We start from the raw sequence: 25,926 nt of genomic DNA on the forward strand, positions 1-25,926 counted from the left end.
GACGCAGCCCGCCGGGCGCCTCCCGCCGTCGCTCCCCTGAGGCGGGACCGCGCCCGCGGCCGCGTCCCTGCCGCGGGATGAAGAGGATCTTCGGGTTCGCGAGGAAGAAGAAAGGGCAGCCGCCGTCCGGCAGCGCCTCCCTGCCCTGCCCCGCCGGTGCCTACGAGCTCCGGCAGAAGGACCTGGGCAAGCTGCACCGTGCGGCCGCCAGCGGCGACCTGGCCCAGGTGCGGCAGGGGCTGAAGAAATACGGCGTCGACGGGCGGGACAAGGCGGAGCGGTAAGGGCGGGAGCAGCGCCGGGCGGGCGCTGAGGCGGGGTGGGGGGGTCCCGTCCCCGGCGGTGCCGCTGCGGCCCCCGGCAGCTCAGCGGCGCTGGGGGCGAACGGCCGCGGCGCTGCGAGGAGCGGGAGGGCTGGCTCCATAGCCGAGCCCAGCCCTCGGCCGGGGGTGGGAGTCGGGCTTGTGCCGGCAGAACCCCTTGAATTCGGCCTGGCATCCCAGTGTTGCCTTACCCCCTTTGCCCCGGCCTCCTCGGTGCCCTCGTTGCCGGAGTCCTGTTTCCTTGCCGGGGGGGGACGACGACGCAGGAGTGGAAGGGAGCTGGCAGCAGCCCGGCAAAGGTGGGTTGCAGAAGGAGCCTCGCGGCCCTTCTCCAACCACGCTTTGAAGTCGAAGCTTCGTTGTGTCCTCCAGGGAGTGGAAGAGGTGACATCATTGGAAATAGAAGCGAAGAATAGGACACGTGGGAAGTAATGGCTAAAATGCCCTTGTTCGTGTGAATATCTCAGTTCTGCTTCTCAGCATCTCCAAAAGCAAAATCCTGCACTGGGGCGTGGCAAGTATCGCCCCTCCAGGCTCCTTCCAAAAAGCGGGTCCTGTAGCCCATAGGGCTTCCTTGGAACAGTATCATTTAGGAGCAGGCAGCTTTTCAGAGGTGGTCTAGCAAAGCCTTCAGCCTTGCTGAAAGAGATGGGCAAAGCTCAGCACAGAGTTGGAAGTACTGGACGTATGGTGCCAGCTAATCGCGAATCCTGGGTCAAAGCTAATCGCTAGGAGGGATTTACCATGTCAGCTGCCTGTCAGAGTGAACTCTAGAGCTTTTCATTGCTTGGCTTGTAGCTGCTGGGTTGGCGGCTCCAGCGCCATTGGAAGTGAGTGCTGCCAACCTGCTGTTTCCCTGTGGTCTCGCAGTGGGGTGGTTTTGCTGCTGCTCAGGCATCAGCAGTTCTCTTCTGCCCCATGGGTGATAAGCATAGGATTGCAGCAGCAGGAGGAACAGAGTCTGGGCAGGATCCCGAAGGCTGGGTGGCAGAACAGCTTTGGTGTTACTAGAGGCCTCTTGCAGGGACAGGCAACTGTGAACACTCCGATGTTCTCTGCCAGCCTGTTCCCTGAAGTGGGTCTTCTGTGGAGCTCGGCAGGCCTTGCTCCAGGCAGAGCCATCTCCTTTCCTGTTGGCAGACTGAGAGGCTTGGCTGAGGAGGGCAGCAACGAGTCCACAGGTTTTCTGAAGGCTTTGCTTCTTTGCAAAGCTGATAGTGACTTCTTCAGGTTTGTCATGTTTCCTAGTGCTTGGTAGTAGCGTAGCAGCTTTTAGATGATCGTGGACTCCTTCATAACCAGTCCTGGTTAGCTTTCAGGTAATCTCAGTCGGTCATTTCTTCAGAGATGAAGGGTCCCGCATACTTATAAGGGAATTTCTCAAAAAGTGGTGGTAGTTGCTCTTGAGGGACCTTCTGTTGATGCTTCAGTCAGTTCCCTGTCTGTAGCAAGACACTACAAGTTCTTTGAAGTTTTGTGTGTTTTTCTTGTCCTCATCCTTGTTGCCATGGAGGAGGCTCATCAGCTGCCCGGTAACAAGCAGTATCTGCATTACAAATTGCTGTGTTTCTGTATCACGTGCCACTGTATTTCTGTACCTCTCCCTTTCTGTTCCCACCTAGCCAGGGAGCTGTTGTGCTCCTGTCTCTCAGCAAAGTACCAAAACAATTGCAAGGTTAGTTGAGCTTTCCCAAATACAGAGGAGGACCTACCCACAGTGATGTGGTTCAAAACTACTGCTGGCATTCCCCTCAGTGCTTAAGGAACTGCAGGATTTTTGTTGCATCACCTTCAAGGGAGGAGGGTCCTGGCTGTTTTCTAGCTTATCTCCTGCTCTGTTGGGACAGGTGTCCTGCAGAGTAGCAGGCATTTTGCCTTCTGCACAGAGTGAAGCTTCTGCTGCTTTGTGCCTGTGCTTTAGGGGGAAACACATGCAAGGACTTTCTGAGTGATTGTGTCTTCGGGGACAAGTAGGCTGGTTAACTGACATCAGACCTAAGATGTTCTGTGGTTTGAAGGATCTGTTTTCTTTCTGGCAAGGCTTTAACTTGAAGAAAAAAGTTTCATTTTCTTATGCCGGTCATGTATTGTGGAAACACAGTATTCCCTCCTTGGAGAGGACTTACTCTGTGGTAAGCTTTTTATGACTGTGATAGTTACATGCATCAGGAAGGTCAAATGTTACTTTCCTGTAGTCAGGATTGCAGTGTTCTGCTGTCTAGTTTGCTGTGTGTTACCAGAGGCATGTTGGTGCGTGTTCTTGGTTTTGCTGCAGTAGTAAGCAAGCTAGAGAAAAAGCAGAAATTCTCAAAGTGCAGGGAAACACTAATATTCTTGCTATAAATCCCATCTCTGATATACTTCTGGCACATGAATGATCATAGAAGAACTAGAGGTTTACTTGCCATAGTCCTCAGATTCCCAAGCTTTGGTCTCTGTTGCTGTGCCATGTGTGTCGTCCTGTTGGAGGCAGTGACCAATGCCTGGGCATAGGCATCTCTTTGTGCAGATTCAGTTCTACAGTGAAGGAAATGTCACCTTACTAAGCAGACACTGTGGAGGGTTTTTGCTAGCCAGCCTCAGGCATTTGATGTACAACTGCTGTTACTAGTAATGGAATGAGAAATCTTTTCTTAAGCTTGCTTTTTGGAAAGTGAAACTTGTGGTCATATCCATTTATCACAGCCTGAAATGATTTATTTGGTTGTCTGTCTGTGCTGATTTAATTTTTAGGACACCTCTGCATCTTGCTTGTGCAAATGGCCACGTGGATGTCGTTACATATCTAGTAGAAAACAAGTGTAAGCTAAATCTTTTTGACAGTGATAACAGATCGCCACTGATGAAGGTATGTGGAATGTGTTATGTTCTTGTAAGTGGGGCTTATTGATTATGCACTAAATGATGTATCTTGCAGGATTCTTTACATAGACCTATGTAGAAACATGCATATTGTGATAGGCGTGGAATAGGCATATGTTAGCTAATCTGTGAAGGTTCTCTTATTTTCCAGCGTTGGGAAGCTTGGGGAGTTGTAACACAGTGAAATGTAAATGCTGGAAGTTTTTCCTTTTTTTGTGTGTTGTTCCCAGGCAGTACAGTGCCAGCAAGAAAAATGTGTGGCTGTTCTGCTACAGCATGGTGCTGACCCAAATCTGGCAGATGCTGACGGCAACACTGCTCTTCACCTTGCTGTCATATCTCCTAATATATCTGTAGCAGGGCTGTTACTTGAGCATAATGCCAATATTGATGCCCAGAGTAAGGTAAGTTTTTATATTTGTTAAGCAAGTTCTTTCAAAAAGTTGCATTACTATTTCTCTTGAAGGGTTTTGTGACTTTGATTTTTAACTTCATTTATCTGTCCTTTCAGGAGGGATGTACCCCGCTTATTCTTGCTGTCTCTGAACATCATGAAGAGATAGTAGAGTTTCTCCTTAAAAAAGGAGCTGACGTGCATGCTCGAGATCAGTGTGAAAGGTGAGGGGTTTGTCAAAACTCCACATGGATCTCTAGTATTCCTTAGGGTGGATTGATGAGAGGCATGGGAATGAGCGCTGAAAAAAAGCAGGGAGCCACACGGAACTATTTCAGTGTGACTTGTGAAAGCAAGTCTGCATTGGCTGCTGTCATACCTCAGCTGATGCTTTCTGCATTGAGGATTGCAAGAAGGCATTGTCTGGGATGGCCCTTCTGGCAGGAAACATGCCGTTAGCTCAGCAGCATTGCCTCAATTTGAAAAACCATCTCCTGCGTAGCAACATAGTTTGTATGTTAAGTGTTGTCAATGTGGAAGCTTAGCTTGAAGATTGAACACTTAATTGTTTTGAATCTCTCTCCCGTTTTACTGTTGCTCTTAATACTTAATGAAAATTGCTTTTTTTTGGTTCATTTTAAAGTAATGGGGAAAACACCTTTTTTGAGAGCAAATAGGAATAAAAATAATTACAGTGTCTGTGTAAAATGATCTATTTCATACCGTATTTTGGATGTTTCAGAACCCCACTTATGACTGCTGCTTCTGGTGGGGAGCTTAATTTGATAAAAGTTCTTCTTCAATATGGCGCTGATGTTTCCCATAAGGACACTAACGGATGGACAGCTGAGGATTATGCTGTTATTCATGGATATTCTAGGTAAATTTTTAACTTTATCATTAGAACGGGTTGTCAGTTATCAGTGCGGCTTTTGAACATTTTTGGTAACAGCACCAAGGTTTAATGGTGTGTTGAGACCTGTCTTGAAGCTGTGCTCAGTGACATCTCTTGATACGTATCATTGCTGTGTCTAGTGTTAATTTGGAAGTTGAGGAAAATGTCTACCCAGAACTCTCTGTTAGATTTCAAGTTTTGTAAACTCTTTAAAGTGCCTGTACCCTACAGTTATCCAGAGGTGGAACTTGGCAAACTGAAATGCATGTAACCCCTCTCCCCAGACCAGCACCATTGTCCTTACTGACTTCCACTACAGTGACCAGGAACTACCAGCCTTTTGTTTCAGAGGAGGTCTAACTGATACCCCTTTTCTTAAAATCTTAAGCAGTTTTACTCCTCTTATGCGTCGCTTTGTACCTGTGGGTGTTCCTTCTCTAACGTGGTTATGTATGCTTAAAAGCTAGGCTGAAAAAAATGTGCCAAGCAGGAGCTGTTAACTTCGTAGGTATGAATATGCATCTCTAGAATGAACACAACTGTAGTGAATATTGAGGTATGTAATAGTCATGCAATAAGTTCTGTGTGTACTACCCTTAGCAAATGCATATGAGTATACAAATTCATATGGCTATGAGTATGTGTAGAATGGGTAATAAGTGGCTGTTAACTGTTCTCTGAAATGGTATATGCAAGTATGTGGTTATTTTTACCAAATATATTTCCTCTCTTTCTCTATGTAGTCTTAGTAAACAACTGGCAGACTATGCAGACTGGGAAAACACAGGAGAAGCTTCGGCAGGTGGTGCACAAGGCATCATGGTACCTAGCACTCCTCACCGGGTAGGAGCTGCTGCCTTTACGTTGGGTGCACCTGCTGTGGACAGAGGAGGTAGGATCCTTAACCATGGAGGAGCTCATAAGGAAAATCATTATGGCCTTTTTTTTTAGGTGGCTTGTATTGTTAGCACTTACTGTGTTCACCATTGACTTTAGTGGAGGCATCAGATGGAGTAGCACAAGAAGTTTGTGAATGTGCTTATTTGTTGCTAGCTGGAGGTGCTTCTTGTCAGGCTGCGAAGGCAGTTGTTATTTGTGTAACACTACACATCCCCTTACAGGGTTGTTGCCTTCTGCCTGTCAGATTGCCCATCTGTATAGGTTTTCCTAGAGGGAGAGAGAAGGGGGATAGGGGAGGAACTAGGTGAGAGTGTTTTTGTTTTTCAGGTGTGTACTTTTTAGCTATAGATGGCCATTCAGATTTGTGAAAATCCAATTACAAAAGCAGTAGGTTCATTCTGAGTAGTTGTTCATATTTCTGTAGTTGGGTAGCAACAGATGAGTTAGCAGGAAGATACGTCTTGATTTCCACTGAGTTTGTGCGTCTTTGTTTTAATAGTTTCACCTGCACTAAGCTCCTCTTAGTGAGTAAACTTATTTCTCAGCATCAGTTACCATTGTTTCCATGAAGGTGCTGTAGAGACATATTGAGGAAAAATTGTCTTGGAAAAGTAACTTTGTTAGCAGCAACAATGCAGTCTCCGCGTATACTGTGTCTTCTTGGACATAGTTTGATTTACAATAAAAATAATGCTTTTCTTCCACTTTCAGTAATTTTATGAAATAAGCTTTAAAAAAAAATCCATATTACCTTGTGATCCAGAAAAACAATTAAATTGCCTTGTGATCAAAAAACTACCTCCTTCAGTGATTTTTTTTTTTTTTTTTTAAATCCAGTCTATGCTTGTGAGCTCACAGAGCCCTAGAGGAATCTTAGAAAATTAATATTTTAATCTAAATTAAAATTGTTTGTCTTGTACTTTACATCTGAGGCCCTACAGTGGGGAGTTTTATTCTTTCTGGTTTTTTGAGGGTGTTTTATCAGAACTATGTGGCAAGTGGGCAGTAGACAGTGTTCAAACACAGTTCATTACTCCTTTTTTAAATATGTCAAGAAATATGAGCAAAACATGGGATATTTGTCCTCATTGACTTTTCCCAGACATAGGAATTTAATTTAGAGCCAATTTTTGTTCCTTTGACGTGGGAACAGTTGCTTTGATCTAGTCGGAGATTTGTAAAGTTCTTGATAGAGTGAAGGAAGATTTTTTTTTTTTTTCCTTTATTTTTTTGGAAAGGGCTCGGTACAGGTAGTATAATCAGCATAATGTTGCTTTCACCCAAACAGCACTCTCCGTTACGGCCTCCTGTGCGTGTAGATAATTGCTGTGGTACCACATTGTAATGGCTGACAGGCCTGGGTTATTTTAAAATACATGGCTTGCAAAATAACACTGTTGTGTGATTCCAAATCTGACATACTCTCAGTGAAGTATGGGTTCTGGAACCAAATAATTTGCCCCATGCCTTGAAAATTATAGTACAACTAATATAAATCCCCAATATAATGGGAAATCTTTACTTCTTATCTACATTTGAAGAGGCATAGTAAGTGTGAAGAGAATATTACGTGGGTTAAGGACTTCGGAGGAGAAAGAGCATGCTGTGTTCTCAGTCTATTTCTAGTAGGGCTTGTTTTTCTTCTGAGTAGTACGAACCCTTTTCTCCTTGTGCTCAGTCTCTTAAAAGATGACCCCAGTGTGTTAAGCGAGAGAGATTAGTAGCATGTAGGGAGCATTTATTGGCATTAACTCTGCAGTCTCTGGCTTGCACCCACAAAGCACAGGTCCTGCGTCACGAGAGTCCCTTTGATATGCTGCAGTAACAGGCTTTGAAGCCTCTGTTAGAGGAGAAGCTGGGATGATCTTGAGCAACCAGAGAAACACCCACTTCAGAATTCTTTTCTTTTGCTCTTCTGTACTATTTTTCTGGGGTCTTCAGTGTTGTCCTTATTCCTTTTGCTGCTTTTGCACTTGTTGAACATTCTTCAAAGTATTCTCCTCTAACGAGCAAGTCAGCATATTTAAGGAGTTGGCTCATACTTATTTGAATGTTTACTTTTTGACAGAACCTGAATCTCTTTATTAATCATGGACAGGTTTGCAAAAACCTCCAAATGAATGGCTTCCAGCCCTAGCATACTGAATGACAGACTTTTTAGATTTGAAGTTGGAATTTCTTTGGCAAAAAATAATAATAATTATGCAATTTTTCTAAAGGCAGGGATTCAGATTTCTAGTATGTCTGCAGTGGCAGCTTTTTTTAACTACTGCACTGCATATTAGTGTATTGTTCCTTCAGTGTTTCCCTGAGTCCCTACCGAAGCCGTTGTTTGGTTTTTTTTATTGTAGAGCTCTTGAAAAGAATTGAGTGCTTCAGCGTGATTTATATCTCCTGAGGTCAGGAAAAGTTGTCCTGTATCACCTTTTAAGAAAACTGAGAAACGGACAAGGGATGAGAAACCATCTTGAGGTCCTTTCTTAACTCTTTTAAGTGTATGTTTTTGATAGGAGGCCTTTTGCCACATCCATTCCACGAATTTGCGGTAAAATCAATATAAGCAGGCCTCCCTTCCTTCCGCTCCAAGACAAATGTTATGGCCTTGTCATGAAGAAATTTGGTGTTGGGTAGCTGCAATAACAGAACCGCACCATTCGTTGACTTAAAATATAAAACTTTATTAAGTAGGATGGGTAGAGCAGGTGGATAGTGATTTATATTCTAAAACTTCTCTTCCATACCACACAGACATGCGTACACACACAAACACACATGCATGACGCTCATACCAGTCAACATACCTGTTCTGGTCCAGTTGTGGCCTGCCTTATAGCCCTGGGGGAACAGGGTATTCATTCTGAGTGCTTGTTGTGTCTGCATTCTGGCTGGTGGCATAACTTCTGTATCTGAACAGTTCAGCATGGTCAAATCAATTTAAGCAGAAATCTCCTATCTTCAAACTGAGGTAGGAGGGGCCTACGTTTGCATTAGGCACTAACTGACACAACTATTAAGGTGAGCTGCTTTAAGGCAACAGGTTTCTGGGTTGCTTTTTTAGTGAGGGATAACAAACATGCTAAAACTGTAACTTGAGATGAGTGAGTGTAAATAACGTAATGGCTCAAAGTCGCATGGTGATGTGAGTACTGAGAACCAAGATTTCCTTCAAAATTTCTGGATAGTGTATCTCCAAAGTTTAGTTGTTGGCACCTAAGGATTTTTGGGATGCTTAGAGGGAGGGATTTTAAGTGTGCTGTATGTATGAAGTGCTCTACAAATATGAAGGAATTGCATTTGCAGTCTGTTAGACAAGGACTAGTCAAGTTGAGGGAAATCGAAAGTTGGCAGTAGAGTAAATTTCTGATAATCTGTTTCAGTATTTCAAAATATTGGAATATGGGTATTTTACATGGAGCAAGTAAATTAAGTTACACTGACACTGTCCCTTGACAGGAGAGTTCTGTAGATCGTGATTGGTTTTGTTTCTAGCGCTTATAACCATAGAGTAGGCTGATAGTCACAGTATGTTTTCCCGTTGCTATAGCTTTGCTGATGTACTGCTTATGTTTTCCAAATTTCTGGGGATTCAAATTTATTCTGATGTCATTGTTTCATCTGTCCTTTCCATGCCTTTTCATAAATGGATATAGGAATGCAACAATCTCCTAACCAGACATCGAGAACAGGAAAATCAAGGAAAGGTATTCTATACAGTAGCATTTCAAATACGAAACATGTTGTACAATATACAAATATAGACACATCTATGATGTTTATTATCCTGGAGGTCCCTATTTTGATGGTTTTGGTTTTATAAATTAGATTTGAGAGCAGGCTTTAGGTGCTTTTTAGTTGTTTGCATGTTTTGCATGGGTCCTTTATTATTGACTTGAGTGTTTGCTTTGTGTCATTAGTGATAGTAAATAATTTTTTTTCTAAAATATGCTCTTCTGTTACTCCAAAATGGAAATGGACTTCAATTGAAGTGGAAACAAGCAATCCCCAGAGACTGCTTTTCTAGATGTCATTTCTATGGTAGGGCATCAGGGTCTGTCTGAAAGCTAGCTCATGAACTTTCTCTCTTGCTTTCTAAAGGACAATGTGATCTGGTTTTGATCATTGCTTAAAGTTACTATGCATTGAAAGCAAAAGTTCAGATAACTTACTCAGCTGGTTTGACTAATTATAACTATGCTAATTGAAAATATAACTGAAGTCACCTGTCAAGAGTTTATAACTGATTGCTCCACCCTATCCACTCAGTCTGAGAGACAGATTTTTATTCAGTTTGGGAGGTTAGCAGGTAGCTTAGACTGCTGGTACTAAGTGAGTTAACAGAAAACTGTGGTATGTGGAACTAATTATTATTTTTAAATATTATGTGTTTGTAATAGGAAACATTAAAAATCAGAGACTGTGTTGGTATTTTGACTGTTTTAGCTTGTCCTCCCACTGGAAGTTTCAGCCTCTAGGTTTTGTCTACATGACATGTCTACACTGAACACGTACGCTGTATTTCATTGTCTGAAAGCCCTGTTCAGGTCAGGAGATGTACTCATCAAAGTTTCCACATAAACCCTGTCTTTAGGACAAAATTTCCATGCTTATTTGTGGTTTACTGGTAGTAGAGGAGATGTCTTCAGGCATGGTATGCCTTTGTTTTCTTTTCCTTTGAAGACCTTGGTTTGGTTGTCATCGTGTGAATTTATGGAAGGTTACCAGTCTCCTGTTCATAAGCAACTTCATTTTGTTATGATAGTTAACAAGAATTAGTTATCAAGAACTTGAGGAACACTGAAATAGCTACTGTGTGGAGATTATATTGTTTGTTTTTTCCCTCCTGTACTGGGAATTGAAGACCCCTTTTATTTCATCTTGGTTGTTGATAGTTGAGAGGTTTTAGCACTCTTTAGGCTGGATTCCTAGAGTTCAGATTTCTTTAGTACATCAGTGATGTGCTAGAGTGCACTCTCATTGAGTTTGCAAGTGGCCTCAAATCGGGGGAATCGGTAGATATGCTTCAGGGCAGTGCTGCCATTCAGAGGGGCCTTGAAAAGCTGGGTAACTGGACTGTCAGGCCTGTCTTAGAAAATTCAGCAAGGGCAAATGCCAAGTCCTGCACATGGAAAGGAACAACCACTTGCTACAAAACATGCTGGGACTGCCTGGCTGGAGAGCTGCTTTGCTGAGAAGGCCCAGAGGGTCTTGGCAGAGAGTGAGCTGAGCATGAGCCAGCAGAGTGCCCTGGCAACTGAGAAGGTCAACAGTGTCCTTGGCTGTATTGAAAGCAGCATAGCCAAAAGTTTGAGGAAAGTGATTGTCCGCTCCTACTTGGCACTCACTGGATTGTGTCCAGCTCCCTGGCTATAACTTTGAGCCCTCAGTGCAAGAGAGATTGGTGTTTCAACAGTGAGCAAGTTCAGTGGAGGGCCATCAGACTCATCAGAGGCAGGAGTACTTGCCCTTTGAGGAGAGGCTGAGGAAACAGGGCTTGTTCAGCCTAGAGAAGAGGCGACTTGGAAGAGGACCTAGCAGCAGCTTCCAGTACATCTGAGAAGACAAAGCCCAGTGCTTCCCAGTACTGCCTGACAGGAGGCAGAGATACAAGAGGCATAAATGGAAACATGAGAGTTTCTAATTGGGTGTGAGGAGCTTTACCATGATAAGGACAGTAGAACAAAGAGGTTGTATAGTCTCCCTCCTCGGAGGTGTTCAAGACCAGACTCGATAAAGCCCTAAGCAACCTTATCTGACCTCATAGCTGAGCCTGCTTTGAGGAGGCAGTTGGCTAGGAGACTTCCTGATGTCCCTTCTGACCTGATTTATCCTATGATCCTATGTGCAGGTTGCCTTCATAACACTGATGAATACTTGGAGTGTAGTATAGAATGCCCTGATTATGCCCCTTTTGTCTGTTGAATACGCTTTTTGGTGCAGTGTAGAGAACGGCTGGTGATTATTCTACCTGGGGATAAGCTTTAGATCTTGATGTTGCTTTTTGATTTTCTTTACCTTTTCAGAATAATCTGTCATTAGGTAGAGCAGCAGATAGTGTAGTATACAGCATAATGTTATATGCATAACGTCACAGAAAACAGTAAAAATCTCTGCATGTGATGTGTACTCATGTGTGTAATAGGAGTACTTAGGAGGTTCATTTACTTACTGTCTTGCTAAGCTACCGCCAGTTTAACTGTTTGCGAACATAGCTTATTCATGCTATGCTATTGGTTTTTTTTAGTTTAGAGATGTTTGTTAATCTTCTAGGTGTAAGAATCCGAAGGAGATACAAGTCTGGTCTTTTTTGTTTTTGTTGTTTTTAATTCAGTATGGCTCAAAAAAGCAGTTGTTTTGGAAATATATTCATTCATGCTGTCTTGTGTTGAATTGAGTACCCAAAGTTTCATTCTGTTATGACCTGTAGAGTTGTCCATGTTAAATGTTTATATGTACTGGTTAATTTTTAGCATGCCAAATCTAATTTCAACATGTCAATTAATGTTTGAACAGCAATAGATGACTTTTCCCAAGGAGACTCAATAAGGTGAGACTTTAAAAATACCTCACAGTTACCTGAGGAATGATTTGAGAGACACAGTACTCATTTTGCTTTGCTTTTTAAGAAGCTCTGAGAAAGAAGGGAGTGATGACAGTTGGCATACTTCTGAGGAAGAAGAACTTGATTTTACTCCCAAGGTATGCTGCTTTTACAGGAAGACTGTCCTGTAAAAATTAGTGATTTGAAGGCAAGTTTTCTCTGGGATTGAAAGAAACTGCAGTTCCAGCCAATATTGTTTTCTCCTTAGAAGCAGTCTCTGGCCTGCCAGCCTTTCTTCTGCTGTGAGTTTTTCCTGAAAGACCTGTAGCTGTGGGAGAGCATGCAGTAGACTTGTGGTTTGGGGCAAAAGAGCAATAGGTGACGAGATAAACAGCTGCATTCTTTTATTTGTTCTTGTTCATTTGAGTCAGACTTGCAGGCCCTAAAAGTTTGTAAGTTACTATTATAACCTGTTCTGTTCATCTCCAAACATTGTTATTGTTTCCTGTAAATTTGGTGATAGAATCCAAACTGATAAAGAAAAAGGGCGTTTATTTATCAAGATCTACTGAAATCCTTCATCACCTAGTTCTCCTTTCCTCCTCGTCAGGTTCCTCAAGAGCGCTCAATGGATGAGTTACTCAAATGGGTCGTCTTTTTCTTCTATGAGATGGCATTCTGTGCTTGCATGTAGTCTCACACTGCATGTTTTCCCTTTTTTTTTTTTTTTGAATGCTTGAGTAGTATTCTTTTTGACAGCTACAAGCTCTTGTGCCTACTGTTTTTACTAATGTTATGAAGAATTATCAACTTCTGCAGTGATGTCTGGAGCATCTATTCTGTTGCACTGGGATTCTGCAGTGATGAGGAACCTGAGTGTGGTAGTTGAACCCACTCTGGAATGCTGGAGATGCAAGCATGTTTAGTTTTAACATGATTTCATTTTCTTGCACTGATTTAAATAGAAATGATGCGTTTTTTTCTGGCATGATTTTGAAATTTAGGGATATTTTGGTAAGTGTACTTGCAGGGACTAATTTATGCATTAAGTCTAGGGATCTTAACAGTTACTCGTGTTGTGCACATTTGCAAGTAAGCATCCCGAAACTGCAATCTTAAAATATGGCTGAATTTTACTTAAGTATGAGAGATATTAAAAACAGATTTTTAGAACTGTTATGCATGTGAACATAGTTTTAGAAACAATTTGCAGAAGGGTGCCTGCACAGTGTTTTGGCGTGAAGTACTCACTGAATTGCATATGTGGGGAGTGTTTGTGTAGTTAGAAGTATAGGATGGAGCCAGCACCTGAGCACTACCAAAAGGACAGCCTGATTATATTTACTGTTCAAGATTTGATGTGAACAAAAGATTTGTTGTCGTTGCTGTTCAAAAAAAAAAAAAAAATTGCTAAAATAATTCTTTATTTACAGAAGCTGCAGAAGCCAAACTTGACACTGTTAATGAACGTTTCCCAGCAGTTCAAGAAAAACAGTAAGCTATTTGGAAAGGATTGTATGATATACTGATACATAAAAGTAGACTTGCTAAGTAGTATTTTTATAATTTTTTTTTGCTATAGCAAGTGAGAAAAGTAGCATTTTGAAAACACAGCACTTGGCAATTTCAGAAAAAAATAAGTTGTATCATTAAAATGAAGATATTAATCCCCTCCTAAGCCTTTGTCCCCGGTCAAGTCCTTCGTCCATCCTGCCCATCCCTTACCTGGCTCCTTTTCCAGACATTCCCAGATGACTCCTCTCCTGTGCATTAATCTGGTAACATGCCTATTGCTATTTACATAACTCCTTTTGTTCACATGCATTGTTCTTTTTCTTGTGCTTTAAGATGATGGTGATGGTTCTAGAATTGAAAGTCCCAAGTCACCAAAGAAAAGCCTCAAACAAAGAACCCCGTCGGATGCAAACCTGAACAGAGGAGAACGTGGAGAACTGTTGAGTCAAGACGTCTCAGATGCAAGCAACCTGGAGGAAGAAGAATCGGAGGAGGAGGAAAGATGATGAAAATGAAGGAGATGATGATGAAGATTATGAGGAGGCAGAGGAAGAAGAGGAGGAGGACGAGGATCTTACACAAGATGAAAAGGAGGAGGAGGATCTGGAAGATGAAGAAACTCAGTCTAATGACATATTGGAGGAGGAGCAGGGGGAGAAAACAGAACCTAAAGGGGGGAAATCAATCAGAAATTGGAGTATTTTAGTAACACTAAGTATGAAGGAGAAGCTTGGTGTGGAACTGGAGATGTCTGTGATGATGATGATAAGTAAAGAACTTCATGAAAAGGTGGAGGAATCTGTTGATACTCCTGTGTCTTTTATAGCTGGGTGTTATGAAAGGTCGCAAGAAGATGCAATTGCCATGTCTCCAAAGATAATGAATAATGAAGTATCTTGCAAGTCAGTACCAAAACAAGCTGTCTTTCAAAATCTAAATAATTTGCAAGATACGCAAGAAAGCTGGAACAGGAAAAGCATGATACAGGAGAAGTTTCACAGAAATGCTGACTCCTGTTTTGCAGACTCTGAAACGACAGACTGGAAAAAAGAGATACCTCAGCCTCTCTCAGATAGTTGTGGTCTTAAGGAGAAAAAGTCAAGCTTCAGTGATGGCTTTGAAAGTGGTGATAATTCTTGGTCAGCAGCAAAAAACCCGAGGCTTGAAAGTCAAAGACCGAACCCTGTCATTCTTGAACGTGTGGATGATGAAGATACTGAAGAAGAGCAATCTGAAGAGGTAGATGATAAAGTCTGTGAAGCACTGAAACAAGAAAGTGAAAACTTGTGCTTAAATAGGCATGAAGAAAATTTAAAAGCAGCATTTCACTCAAGCACCAAAGTAAGTATATAGGGATGATTCAATCACAAGGATATTTTCTAAGGGTATTATAGGTAAGAAACAAATGGTAAACTGGATTTCTGTTAATACTTATTCTTCACATATATCTGTCTTTTGATCATCCTTTTTTTGAAATTAGAAAATGTCTTACTCCTAGCCAAAGCAGTTTCTTAGGTATAAGAATAATATCAGGCAGTATTTTCAATACTTTCTTCTGTTGGTTACAGTAGTTTTGCAGGAAAAAAGAATAGGCAGGAGACTTTTTCTGGAATCAATTACATTTTTCTCAGTTGTCTGTACAGATTTTATCTGTGAAGATTTACTGCCATTTAGTAAAAATTCATGGTGTGGTGGCTGAAAGTGAGGAAACAAAAATAAGTTTGAATAAGATTGAGAGCAGGAAGCTAGTGATTTCCCTTGGGGCAAGGTAGGGAAAAAGAAGGAATGTGTTCCAGAGTGATGTAACTTAAATGAAGCTAGTTAGACTGACATTAGGAGGTGCTTCTCAGGGGCTTTGCAGAACCAGGGGTGAGACTTAATGACATTAGGCATTGCTCTCTACTCATATAGATTGTCATGGAAAAACTGAAGGCGTTGTAAAACAAAGCTCAACGCAGTTTCCCTTTTGCCTTACACAAGAAAAGTATTTTTCAAGTTGTTGATGGATGGTGAAGAAGATGCTTGTTTCTGCTCTTTCCAGCTGTCTTGGTCAATTTCTTTTAGGCAGAATCACCTGAATGGGAAGAAGAGGAGGAGGAGGAGCAGGAGAAGGAAGATACTGGTGAAGAGCTCCAAACTGCAGTTGTTGAGGGTGTGAAAAATTCTATTTGTAATGATGGCCATTAAGTCCACAGTGCTTCAAAAGACAACACTGGTGAGAGAAATTAGTAAATACTGATCCAGTTCTTCCTCTATGAATATTAATGCACAGTAAATGAACTAAAATGGTGATTGACTTCTGAGATAGCAAATTTTTCCCTGGCCTGTGAATCCTAGTGGGCATTGGCAGAGAAGGAAAGAGCTTTTGTTCCTTTTCATTTGTTCTTGAAGAACTGAAGTTGTGGTGTTGGATTCCAAATGATGCTATGTGAAGCAAGTGCCATTCTTGCTTTTGTTGCTGTGTTCTCCCTGAAGTGATCTGAACAGTATGCACTGATGAAAAAGAGGAGGACGACTACAGTGTCTTGCATGTGACAGTAGTATTCCCCTTTCTGGCCCATACCGTTGGATTGAAAAGCTGTATTCCTTGTAGGAAAAGCTGTGATTGTTCTTGGCTGAAGCCTGGGAAAGATTTGAGTCAAGCTGAGAAAGCTGTTCTGTTCCAGTGCCTCACCTTGTCCAGTTTTAAAATGTAGAAGGTCTCTCCAGTGCCACACTTGTGTGTGCTTTAAAGTGTTACCAGGTTGGTCAGAGTTGAGCACTGTGGTACTCACCTTGAGTCTCAGAGCAGGAGGAAGAGGTACTGTTTCCATTGTCCGTCTCCAGAGAGTAGCTTGGTGTGGTAGATGTTACCAGAGCATGTGTGGCTGCTGATCAAATGCTACACAGGGAGCCTGGCAGAACCTGCTATATTCAAGTGTTGTGCCTACACATGCTCTTCTGTCTCTGCAGTTTACCATAAGCGTGCATTTGGCGTGGTATAAGTAGTCAGAGCCCAGGTTGGAATGAGCAATTGCCCTTTTCTGGGGTGGGTGCCCTCACTGGTCTCCAGCTCCTTCCCCCTTCTTTGTGTGCATGTCTCCACACAAGTGAATCCTGAATCAGTTTTACCTAATGGAGTAGCTTAAAACAGAGAAATTAATCTGGCCAGGAACCCACTGAGACCAAGCCTTATGCTCATCTGGTAGAAGAGAGATTTGAATGTTAACCCCCTGAGAGAGAAACTGCTTTTGTGTGTTTGGGGTGAGTGTTTGAGCTGTGAGCCTCTACTCTATTTTTAAATGGCAATGTTTAGGTGTCCAGCTTCTGGGAAGGTGCTGGGTATAACAAGTCTCTGTCAGTGAAGATCTTTCCTGCTCTTTCCTGCAAAAGGAGCATTGTCTCTTGGTGATTTTGGTGATGTTAGCATGAGGATGTTTTGGGTAGTGTTTGTACAGTACCTCCTGTACAGTGGAAAGCGGTAGTAAATGCCAAATTCTGGAGCTGTAGGCTGGAGAGCCGGTGACGTAAACTCTGTATACCACAGGACTGCAGCGTGCTGGAGTCCCCTCCTGAATGCTATCCAAACATGTGTTGGGTGTTGCTTGTAGCTGTGTCAGCTGTTGTGCATAGCTGTCTTCTGCTGGAAAAGAGGCAAGAGGAGGTGGCAGTGTAAAGGAAATACCACTATGTGGCTGGGTGTGGAGAAACCCTTGAATAACACTTGCTCTTAGTTTGTCCTCAGCAATAGAACCACTGCACATCTTTTGGATGCAATGCTTGACTGATGGGGAAAAGTAGAGTGAAATATAAGCACTTGGTGTCTCACTTCTTACCTTGTTTGTAGGTGCCCTGCCAGCAGTGGGAGCAGAGGAAGAGGAAGATGCTGAATCTCCCTGGGACTCTGAGGTACTTTCCGTGAAGGATACAGGGGCTTCCACCAGGGAGGGGAGGGGAGGAGTAAGATCCAGAAGCACTTGAGAGCTTGCTTTTGACTTGGGCCCTGCTGTTGATGAGGCTTATTTCCTCTTTTCCTGCTTCTGCCATATGTTTGTAACTGGGGACCCTTGAAATACTTCTGCTCTAGGCCGTCTGTTCAGTTAGGATTGGGATGAAGTTAGGTTAAGCTAACAACTTGGGTCTCATGACAACTGGCCTTTGAGTTTGGTTTCTAGTATAGTCTTGAAGCAGTGAAGTTTCTTGCTGTTGAAAATACTCTGAGCTTTTCACAGGGTCTGGCAGGATTGTTGCTTTTTCACCAGATAGCTCTATTCTACTGACCTGGTCAGTGGTTGCCCTTAGGGTCTCCAGCCTAGATGGTTAGCTGCTTCTGAATAGATCCTCTCTACCTTTTGTAGGTGTACTTCAGCCCTTTTTGAAAGTCATGTCCGACAGAGATACCACGCATGCTGGCTGTGTTTGCCCTTTCAGTTCTTTCTGTCTGTGATACTGGGCTAGAAGAAAATGAACCGGGTCTGTAGCTAACCCCCTCTGGCTTTCTTCTGAGGCAAAACGAACTCTTCCCCACCTCTTCTTCAAAATACAAGACATATATTATTAGTTTTTTTAGGTAGCCTTAGTTTCTGCAAGCTTTGCCTTGCTAGTCTTTGTTCAACCCAAATCACCCTTGCGATTGGGAGTAGTGATGTGTTCACTCGCCACTGCAGGATACATGCCTAGGGAACATAAGCATAAACTTGAATGCTTGAATGTCAGGTGCAAGTTCAGTACAAAAGTTGGATCACCACAGAGCTGCAGTTATTGGTTCACAGCCCACATCTTGAGTTACCATGTTAATTCTCTTTTGTGGCTGTCTGGTTTGTCAAGGTTTATCAGTGTGGCGGAATAGTTTAGATGAGTTGTGAGGTTTTTGCCCGAGATCTGAAAACATGCACAACTGCTGTGATTTCCAATAGACTATGTCTTGATGTGTCCTTTCCAAGGGTCTTATCAAAGGTTTTTGTATCTCTAATATACTTGATACCATGCTATGCACATTGACTTAGCAGGAGCTTTTTTGCATAGAAATGAGTTGAAAATGCATTTATACCAATTCTTATGCATGTGTTTTAGGTTATACAGACGGATTCTGGAAGTCTGAGAAAAGTATCGTCTGGCGTGTTGCTCCCGGCTGCAGACAGACACGGAGCATGCTTACAGATTGTTTCAGGGGAACGTGACAATGGTAATTTCCTTGTGGAGTAAAAGTTTGTCTGTAAGCCTTTATAGGCTAAACTAAACTTTAGCAGTGTCTGTGTTAGGAATGCTGCTATGATGTAGGTGTGTGCTATAGCAATGAAGTGATGAAGTGCTTAGTATTTGTTAGTTAACACCAGTTATCACAGCACTTGCTGGGCAGTTTGTAAAGGAAGTTGTCTTGTTTGCATTAGATGTGTTCTTTGGACATGTCTGTATTTTTTTGGATTCAGGTTTTTGTTGCATAGTGATGAAAGTGTATGTGGTTTAGGACTGACCTGTCTGAACATTTAAACATTCTTAGTGATAATGTGGCAGAAGAAAGCTATGATCTGGCTAATATTTTTTTTTTTTTCCCTTAGCTTAGTTTTTGATAGCTTTCTGTTGTGCTTTGCCTAGTAGCTAAAATGTGACTAAAAGTTTAGGTTTTGTTGCTAAGGGTTTCTGCCTGTAGTTTGTGACACTGTCTCTTGAGCATCTTGAGTGTAGGATGGCAGGGAAGTAGAACTCTTTTCTGAAGGATTTCTCCTTTAACAAATGGCTTGCCAATCCTGCTTGTAGTATAGGTACAACAGAAGAGCTGAAGAAGCTAATGCAGTTTTAGTTTAGTAAGCTGGAAGCAAAACTTTACAAGCTCCTGGGAGCTTGTAAATCTACTTGTTGAGTAGTTGTCATGGAAGTCTGCTTCTTATGATGCTATTAAGGTAAGTTTAAAATCAGTGTGAAAAGGGTGTAAAAGGTGATTATGGTAATCTTTCTAAGGTATTTCCATTCTGCTAGACCACCAAGTTTCCTAAAATCAAATATTGTTTGCTTTTTAATAATTTTTTTTAAATACAAAAATTTTGCTGTGGAGCCATTCTTAATAACATTTCATATACTTCTTTCATGAGAGGACTCAAACTGTAAGATGACTAAAGCAGAGGATTTGAAAAATATAGGTGGGCCAGTAGACAGTGTCGGTTTGGAAATTATTTAATGTTGGACAAAAATTAAAAAAAAAAAAAAAGTATTTGGAACTATGCTATAAATACAGATTACAACCAAGCAACATTTGTTTCTTTTGTCTCCTTGCAAGCTAAACCAGAACAATCTGATGAGAACTAGCTTGATTTTTACCTCATTGAAGGACACATGTATGAGGTTTCTGTAGATGCGCCCATGCTTTCTCTGTCCCATCAATGGAAAGGAAAATACTCCTCAACATTAAAGGCTTATAGAATAATCACAGTCATAGTGCTGTTGGACTGTTTTATGATTGTTCATTACAGCAGACCCACTTTGGCTTTTGAAATAATCTTTTTAGAAAGCAGGATTCAGCTCCTCAAAAGGACTAAATGTTTTTGATCTTGTGCTGTTAACAAGCATGACCTTACTGCTTCACGTGAATTGTCCTAGTTCTGTGATGATTATTTTTTAAATCCAAGGTGCACGATAGGAAGTATGCATTCTCCATTTCGTGTATACTAATACAAATGCTCTATGATGAGGTGAACTGAATGTTGGGTATCGTACTCTCAATGAAATAATGCTTGCAGCTATTACTTAATTGTACAAACTACTGATATTGAATGGAGTAAAAGATACCTTCAATTAAATAAATTAACACTTCCCAAAACATTTTTCACCTCCAGGCTTTTCGGAGAAACCCAACAATTCCCCAGTAAGTATTTGTTCATGTCAGACTGACTACTTGTTCTACTTATTAAGTAGTATGCAGTTACTTTAAATTTGTTTTTTTTATCATTGGATTGTGTCTTTCATAGCTGAAGACTTCTGAATCTGTTTTGGAAATGAAGGAAACCTCTCCTAAAAAAAGGCAGCAGAAATCAGGTAATGTTCGCTTCGTGTGGTTCTGGGTTCAGCTTCATAATCTTTCTGGATAGGCGTATTAAATAAAGCATCTGATTTATTTGTTTTGCAGATCTATTGGAGGAATTTGGTTTAGGAGGTGCAGAGGATATTGAAGGTATTCGTAACAGTCTTTGTAGTGTTTTTATGGACAGGCACATTGTACTTGCAAATTTTTTCCTAATATTGAATTAAAGGTTCTAGCAAGGTGTTCTGGGAGCAGAAGGTCTACTGAAATATGCCTCTATGCATGTGTGTGCTCCTTCGAGTCTGCCATTCAACACTGTAAATAACCCTTCCGTGATGTAGGCTTCCTCCACCATACCTGCTCCCTAAGTGAAGCAGCTAGCTGGTCCACTATATATTAGAGAGAGGATATATGACCTTAATGTGGTTTTTTTAGTTCCTTTGTTCTAATGTTTATTGATTTCTATATTTTTTAATGAGATGAGAAACAATTCCCCATTCAGGTTTTAGAGTTTCTACAATCAGCTGTTGAAAATATAAAGCAGAGAGAGGTGAACAGATATGTAGGCAAGTGAACTTGTAACTTCTAAGTATAGAATACAAATAGTTCCAAGTTCTTTGGCATACTTGTTTTGGGGGGGGGGGGAAATTACTGTTGTTCTTTTGACAATATTGGAGATTAAACTTCTCTGTAGGAAAAATATCTCACTCCTCCTCTTGTTCTTCTCTCTCTCATGTATTTGCAATGGGTAAGCAACAACAGGTCCTCTTTTGCCCTTTATTTTGCAGTGATAGTGTTTTTGTAAGATGCATAGAGGTTTGTTAAAAGTTGCTCAGTTAAAACATGAGTTTTGGTTTTGTCTGTATTATACAGTAATGTGAAATGTGGCCCCATAGTGGACCAGTATGTTATAATAGAATATTAAAAATCACAGAAAGTAAAGACTGCCTTTTCATAGGTCATTTCATGTCAGCTATTTTTCCTGTGTGTCTTTATTCATTTCTGTCATGTTGTTTTTTACCCATGTGTTATCTTGAAGATCAGGTGTTAAGAAGTACATGTGAAAATTTCTTTCAAACTTTTATGTTTGGATTTGGGTTTAAGCAATTTAGATTGCTTCAGCAAAGAATCATGATTCCTGCGGCACAAATGCTTCTAACTGAAAAGGTTGAATGCCATCCTTCACAAGTTTATTTCATAAATCTGGAAAACAGGTGCAGTATCTTGCACAATTAAATGTTGAATGAGAGCTGAAATTTGTCATTCTATTTACTTTGTTACTGTGTCATAGTAATAACTTCTTAAAATCTATTTTGAGGTCAAAATTAAGTAGTGGTCTTCTCATGTTTTCTGTATAGAAGAGTAGCTGCTTTGCACTGTAATCTGCAGAAAGTCATTACGTAAGACAATTTATGAGGAGGGAAATCTCGGGAGAGAGTGGAGAGGTAAAGGTTAATTGGAAAGAAGACTAAAAGTCATCTTTCGATACCCGCTAGGGAGCAGGCAGAGTAAAAAGGTGTGGGATTTGTGTCTTTTGTATGCACAGGGATTTCTGTGTATTTATATGTTCATGTTTTTGAATTATTTTTCCAGCAGCTGGAAAAATAATTACTGACTAGAGTTACTGACACCATGAGAACTGGAATTTTGCAGATGAAAGAATATTGTTGCCTTTCATCTTTCCTGCCTTTTTCCTTGTTCTGTGGCTGTTGAACAGAAATTTCAAGATTGATAAAAACCCTATGGAAAAAAAAAATCTTACGGGCTCCAAAGATCCTAAAATCTTATCTAAAGATTGAGACTTCAGACTTAAACAGCTGCTACTGAAAACTTTACTATTGACCATGGTGGGCAAGAGTGAATAGGAGTTTGGGTTGCTTTTGCTTAAAGTGTCTGGACTCTGAAACAGAATCCAAAACATTAAGATACCTACATACTCTGAACAGAGAATGTGAATTGCATTGTTTAGAAAGTCAGTACAAAACTGAGTGCTGGCAAGTCTGCTTTTATCCAACTTTCAGGCAGATATAGTTGACCAGAAAAGCTTATTCAGTCAGTGTTGTGCAGTATTCTTCAGGAAAGGTGTCACAGCTCTCCTGCATCCACAAAATAGTCTGTCTTTTAAGCAAAATTGTAGTGTCCATGTTACGTGGTGGGAGTAATCACAGATATCAAGTTGTATGGTAGGAAGCTGCATGCATGTTGCAGTTTGTGACCTGAATGAACACTGATGAAGTGACAGAAGAAATCTGGCAAGTGTACCTTTATGAAAATGGTATAGGAGCAGCCCCATATATCTGAGAGATTGACCACCCCCTGCTGTACTTGGGGTGGAGAGGCTTCTAGGGGCAGTAGAAGCTCTGAGCACACTGGTATGTCTAGACTCTTCTCATTCTAGGAGGTATTGTTACCACCCAAGAGGCTTATGTGTAAATTACCAGCATACTGGGTGCCTGTCTGCCTAGTTCTACTCTCTTGAGTGCTTTTCCTTTTGTTTTCTGAAAGAGTGTTACAAATCAATGTGACGTTTGTACAGATACTTCTCTTGGATTTCATCAGGCTCCAAAGCTTCTGGCCACCCCTTCCAGTTGGCACTCCCCGAACTGTGTGCTTAGTGAGGGAGGGACTTGCTGGTTCAAATTCTCCAGCCACATTACAATTCTAGTAAGAGGGACAAGGACCCATCTACAAAAACTATGCATAACTATTGGAGGAAAGGACAATGTTGATCTCCAAATTATGGATGTTATTTGTATAGAAGCTAAGTGTTTACTTACTCCAAGCATCTTGGTATTGATAATTTATGACACTCTTTATGGTGCTATCTACAAATGTGCTTTGACCACCAGCACATCTGTCCTCTATTTCTAATGCTGGTTGGAGCCTTCGTTGCACCAGCAAAGAGCTTGAGCTCTCTACAAGTATCAGTAAAAGGCTAAATCTACTCTGTGATCTTGAAAAACAAGAAAAGGGGAAAAATGCCTGTTTTCCTTATAGAACATTATCCTTAGGTATAAGGGTATGTTATTATCTATGATGCATTTCAGACAGTCTGACGAGTATCATAGTCATCAATAGATCATCATAACAACCCTGTGAAATAAGGGCTGTCAAGCCACTAATGACTAGCATGTGTTGGGAAATGCCTTGTTCTAAAAAAACCCAAAAAACAAATTCACAAAAGTCTAGGAAATTGCACCCACCAGTGATTGAGGTGGGAGGAGAAGATTGTTATTTCACACTGTATAACTTGAGGTTAGAATCAACCTCTGGAGACCTGTATGACTGACTGATGAGGTTAGGTTCCCAATTCAGACATAATGATTTGTAATTCTAAGCTTGTATCTTAATGTAATCCCCTTCAAGAAATGAAAGCTTGCAAAAGGAGTCACCTAAAGCAGAAAATGCCAGAAGTGAGGTTGGCCCTGTGACTCATTAATACTGGACCCTTTTGTATTTTTATGAGGATACCTATTTTCTCCCTGTCTTGCTCGCTTTTCTTGTAGAAAGAGTATTGTGTCCCTCTTTAGCAGTGAAGCTTTGCCTATAGAAAGGTGACTGCGCAGAAACCATAGAATTATGGAGCGGGAAAGGAGGTGCAGAGTGATTAAGGTGAAAACCTCCATCTCTGTTTTTAGATCCCACACTTGAGCTGCTGGGACTTGTTTCTTTCTGAATACTTGATACTTAAAAGTGTTCAGTGTGCCTTCCATACAAACAATGACAATGAGTTGCTGCTTCTAAATTGTATCTGGGACTATCTGGAATCCAATTCTCAGATATAACAGAGATTCAAGGTAGGCACCCCATAATGGGGAGCCCAGACTGAGTGACTGCTTCTGAGGAGTTTGTGACCTGTCAAATATTACTTAGAAATTCTGAGAGAGGAAAGGGTGGAATGCAGTTCTCAACAGTACAAGTGAAATGTCCAGATCATGGGTTGTTTCAACATTTCACAAGCCTGTCTCTCATTCAGTGTCCCATCTGTGTCTTCTGCAACAGACGAGGCAGCAGTTTGACTAAAATACTCAGTCCAGATCCATGTCTAGAGACAGATCATTGTTTCATGCATGGATTAGAACTGGGGCCTTAAAGATTTCAAGCCTGTGATTTTGTCGTTCCTGATTTTCTGTGCACAATACATAGGGAAATTAAATTTGCTGGAGTAATGTAGCTAGTTACTGCATGGCACGCACAGTGTCAGAGAGAGAGAGAGAGATCACACACCTTTAAGAAAGAAGAGTGGTTTATTTGTGACCATTATAGTGATTTTCAGCAAATTCCCTTTATACATTAAAAAGTAAAATGCCCTAGAAGAAAGGAATTCTCACAGATGCATCTTAAAAATCTGTATTATGACAATTTTCTCTCTAGGACCTCACAAATTTGAGGGAATGTGTTATTCTGTGTTACGATTTTTCTCCCAAATATGGTGATTCAAGATGCGCTTGAGGTGTAAATAAGTAGTATTAAGTCATGCTGGTTATAAAAAAACTAAATGTGGTTTTCACTGTAGATGAGTACTCAGGATCTACCTTTCATATGTCATCATCAGCTGAAAAAGAAGACATCAAGGATGCCATTGAAAATTATAGGGCACAGGTATGTAAAACTAAGTATTCTAAATTAGAGTCTGAATTGGTAAATTGTAGTGTACACTAAGGTAAAGAAAACTTACCGGTCAGTGAATAGAGCTGAAAGGAGAGTCCTGTAGATTATGGTTGTATTATAGTCTGAAGTAAAGTTGGAAAAAGTCGTCTTATGGCAGGGTAAAATCCTTGTCATTGTGTTGGATACTTGCTGTTATACTGATTGTTTCCAGCTGCTTTGCTTAAATTTTGATCAGTGTTTTTCCTTTTATGTGGTGCTGAGAAACAGTGCAGTCAAATGCATTTGTTTTCCCTGTGCAAAATGCACATTCAAGTGAAGAAGGAGATTTGTCTATAATATGCTGATCTGTTGGATTAAACTGCCTGATCTTCCTCTTTGTAAGAGAAAGATCAAACAAAAAAACTTGACATTTGGTGAGGTTTCTGATGCTTTCACTGCCTCTGCAAAATATGCGCTTGTTTGACCATGTTAGTAAGTGTTTGAAAAGCGTTTGTTTTTCAGAGGGCGTTCTAGAGGGGAATAAGGCAGGCAGTCTGTGTTTGGCACAGAGGACAGGGCTGGATAGAGGGGTCTGGAGTCTTCTGTAACATGTCAAGGGACAGTGGATCAAATGATTTCCAGCCCGCATCCTGTCACCATGAAAGAAGGTCTTGTTTAATTTCAATAGGCAGAGCACAGAACTTAAGCCTATTGACAGGTGGTAGTAGTTGGGCAACGAACTTGGGAATGGAGAGGCCGAGGCAGATGGTGGCTGGCTGAGGTGCTCCTTCCCTGTTCTGAAAGGAGGAATTTTTGCAGAGGGAGAAGAGAGAGCGAGGAGTTGGACGGTCGTAGCCCATTGGGACACCAAGGCTGCAGGCCCTAAGTAGAAGGGACCGTGAGCTAAGGAGGCAC

General features: G+C 41.3%; 1 protein-coding gene across 1 annotated transcript in view; it reads left to right on the forward strand.

Moving 5' to 3' along the window:
- Positions 1–77: 77 nt before the first annotated feature.
- Positions 78–25,926, forward strand: part of LOC104834313 (coiled-coil domain-containing protein 144A-like) — a gene marked incomplete at its 3' end in the record, with an annotated part of 42,141 nt that continues 16,292 nt past the window's right edge. The window contains 20 exon segments of the mRNA XM_010571501.1: positions 78–280; positions 3,057–3,171; positions 3,416–3,589; positions 3,697–3,803; positions 4,322–4,459; positions 5,218–5,366; positions 11,885–11,918; positions 11,998–12,070; positions 13,346–13,406; positions 13,761–13,926; positions 13,928–14,099; positions 14,102–14,196; positions 14,198–14,768; positions 15,492–15,642; positions 17,254–17,315; positions 18,480–18,591; positions 20,237–20,265; positions 20,369–20,435; positions 20,527–20,571; positions 24,938–25,023. Coding sequence (XP_010569803.1) covers positions 78–280; positions 3,057–3,171; positions 3,416–3,589; positions 3,697–3,803; positions 4,322–4,459; positions 5,218–5,366; positions 11,885–11,918; positions 11,998–12,070; positions 13,346–13,406; positions 13,761–13,926; positions 13,928–14,099; positions 14,102–14,196; positions 14,198–14,768; positions 15,492–15,642; positions 17,254–17,315; positions 18,480–18,591; positions 20,237–20,265; positions 20,369–20,435; positions 20,527–20,571; positions 24,938–25,023 — 2,610 coding nt within the window.

The sequence above is a fragment of the Haliaeetus leucocephalus genome, unplaced genomic scaffold, assembly GCF_000737465.1.
Source record: "Haliaeetus leucocephalus isolate CR32 unplaced genomic scaffold, Haliaeetus_leucocephalus-4.0 Scaffold334, whole genome shotgun sequence".
Taxonomy (NCBI): domain Eukaryota; kingdom Metazoa; phylum Chordata; class Aves; order Accipitriformes; family Accipitridae; genus Haliaeetus; species Haliaeetus leucocephalus.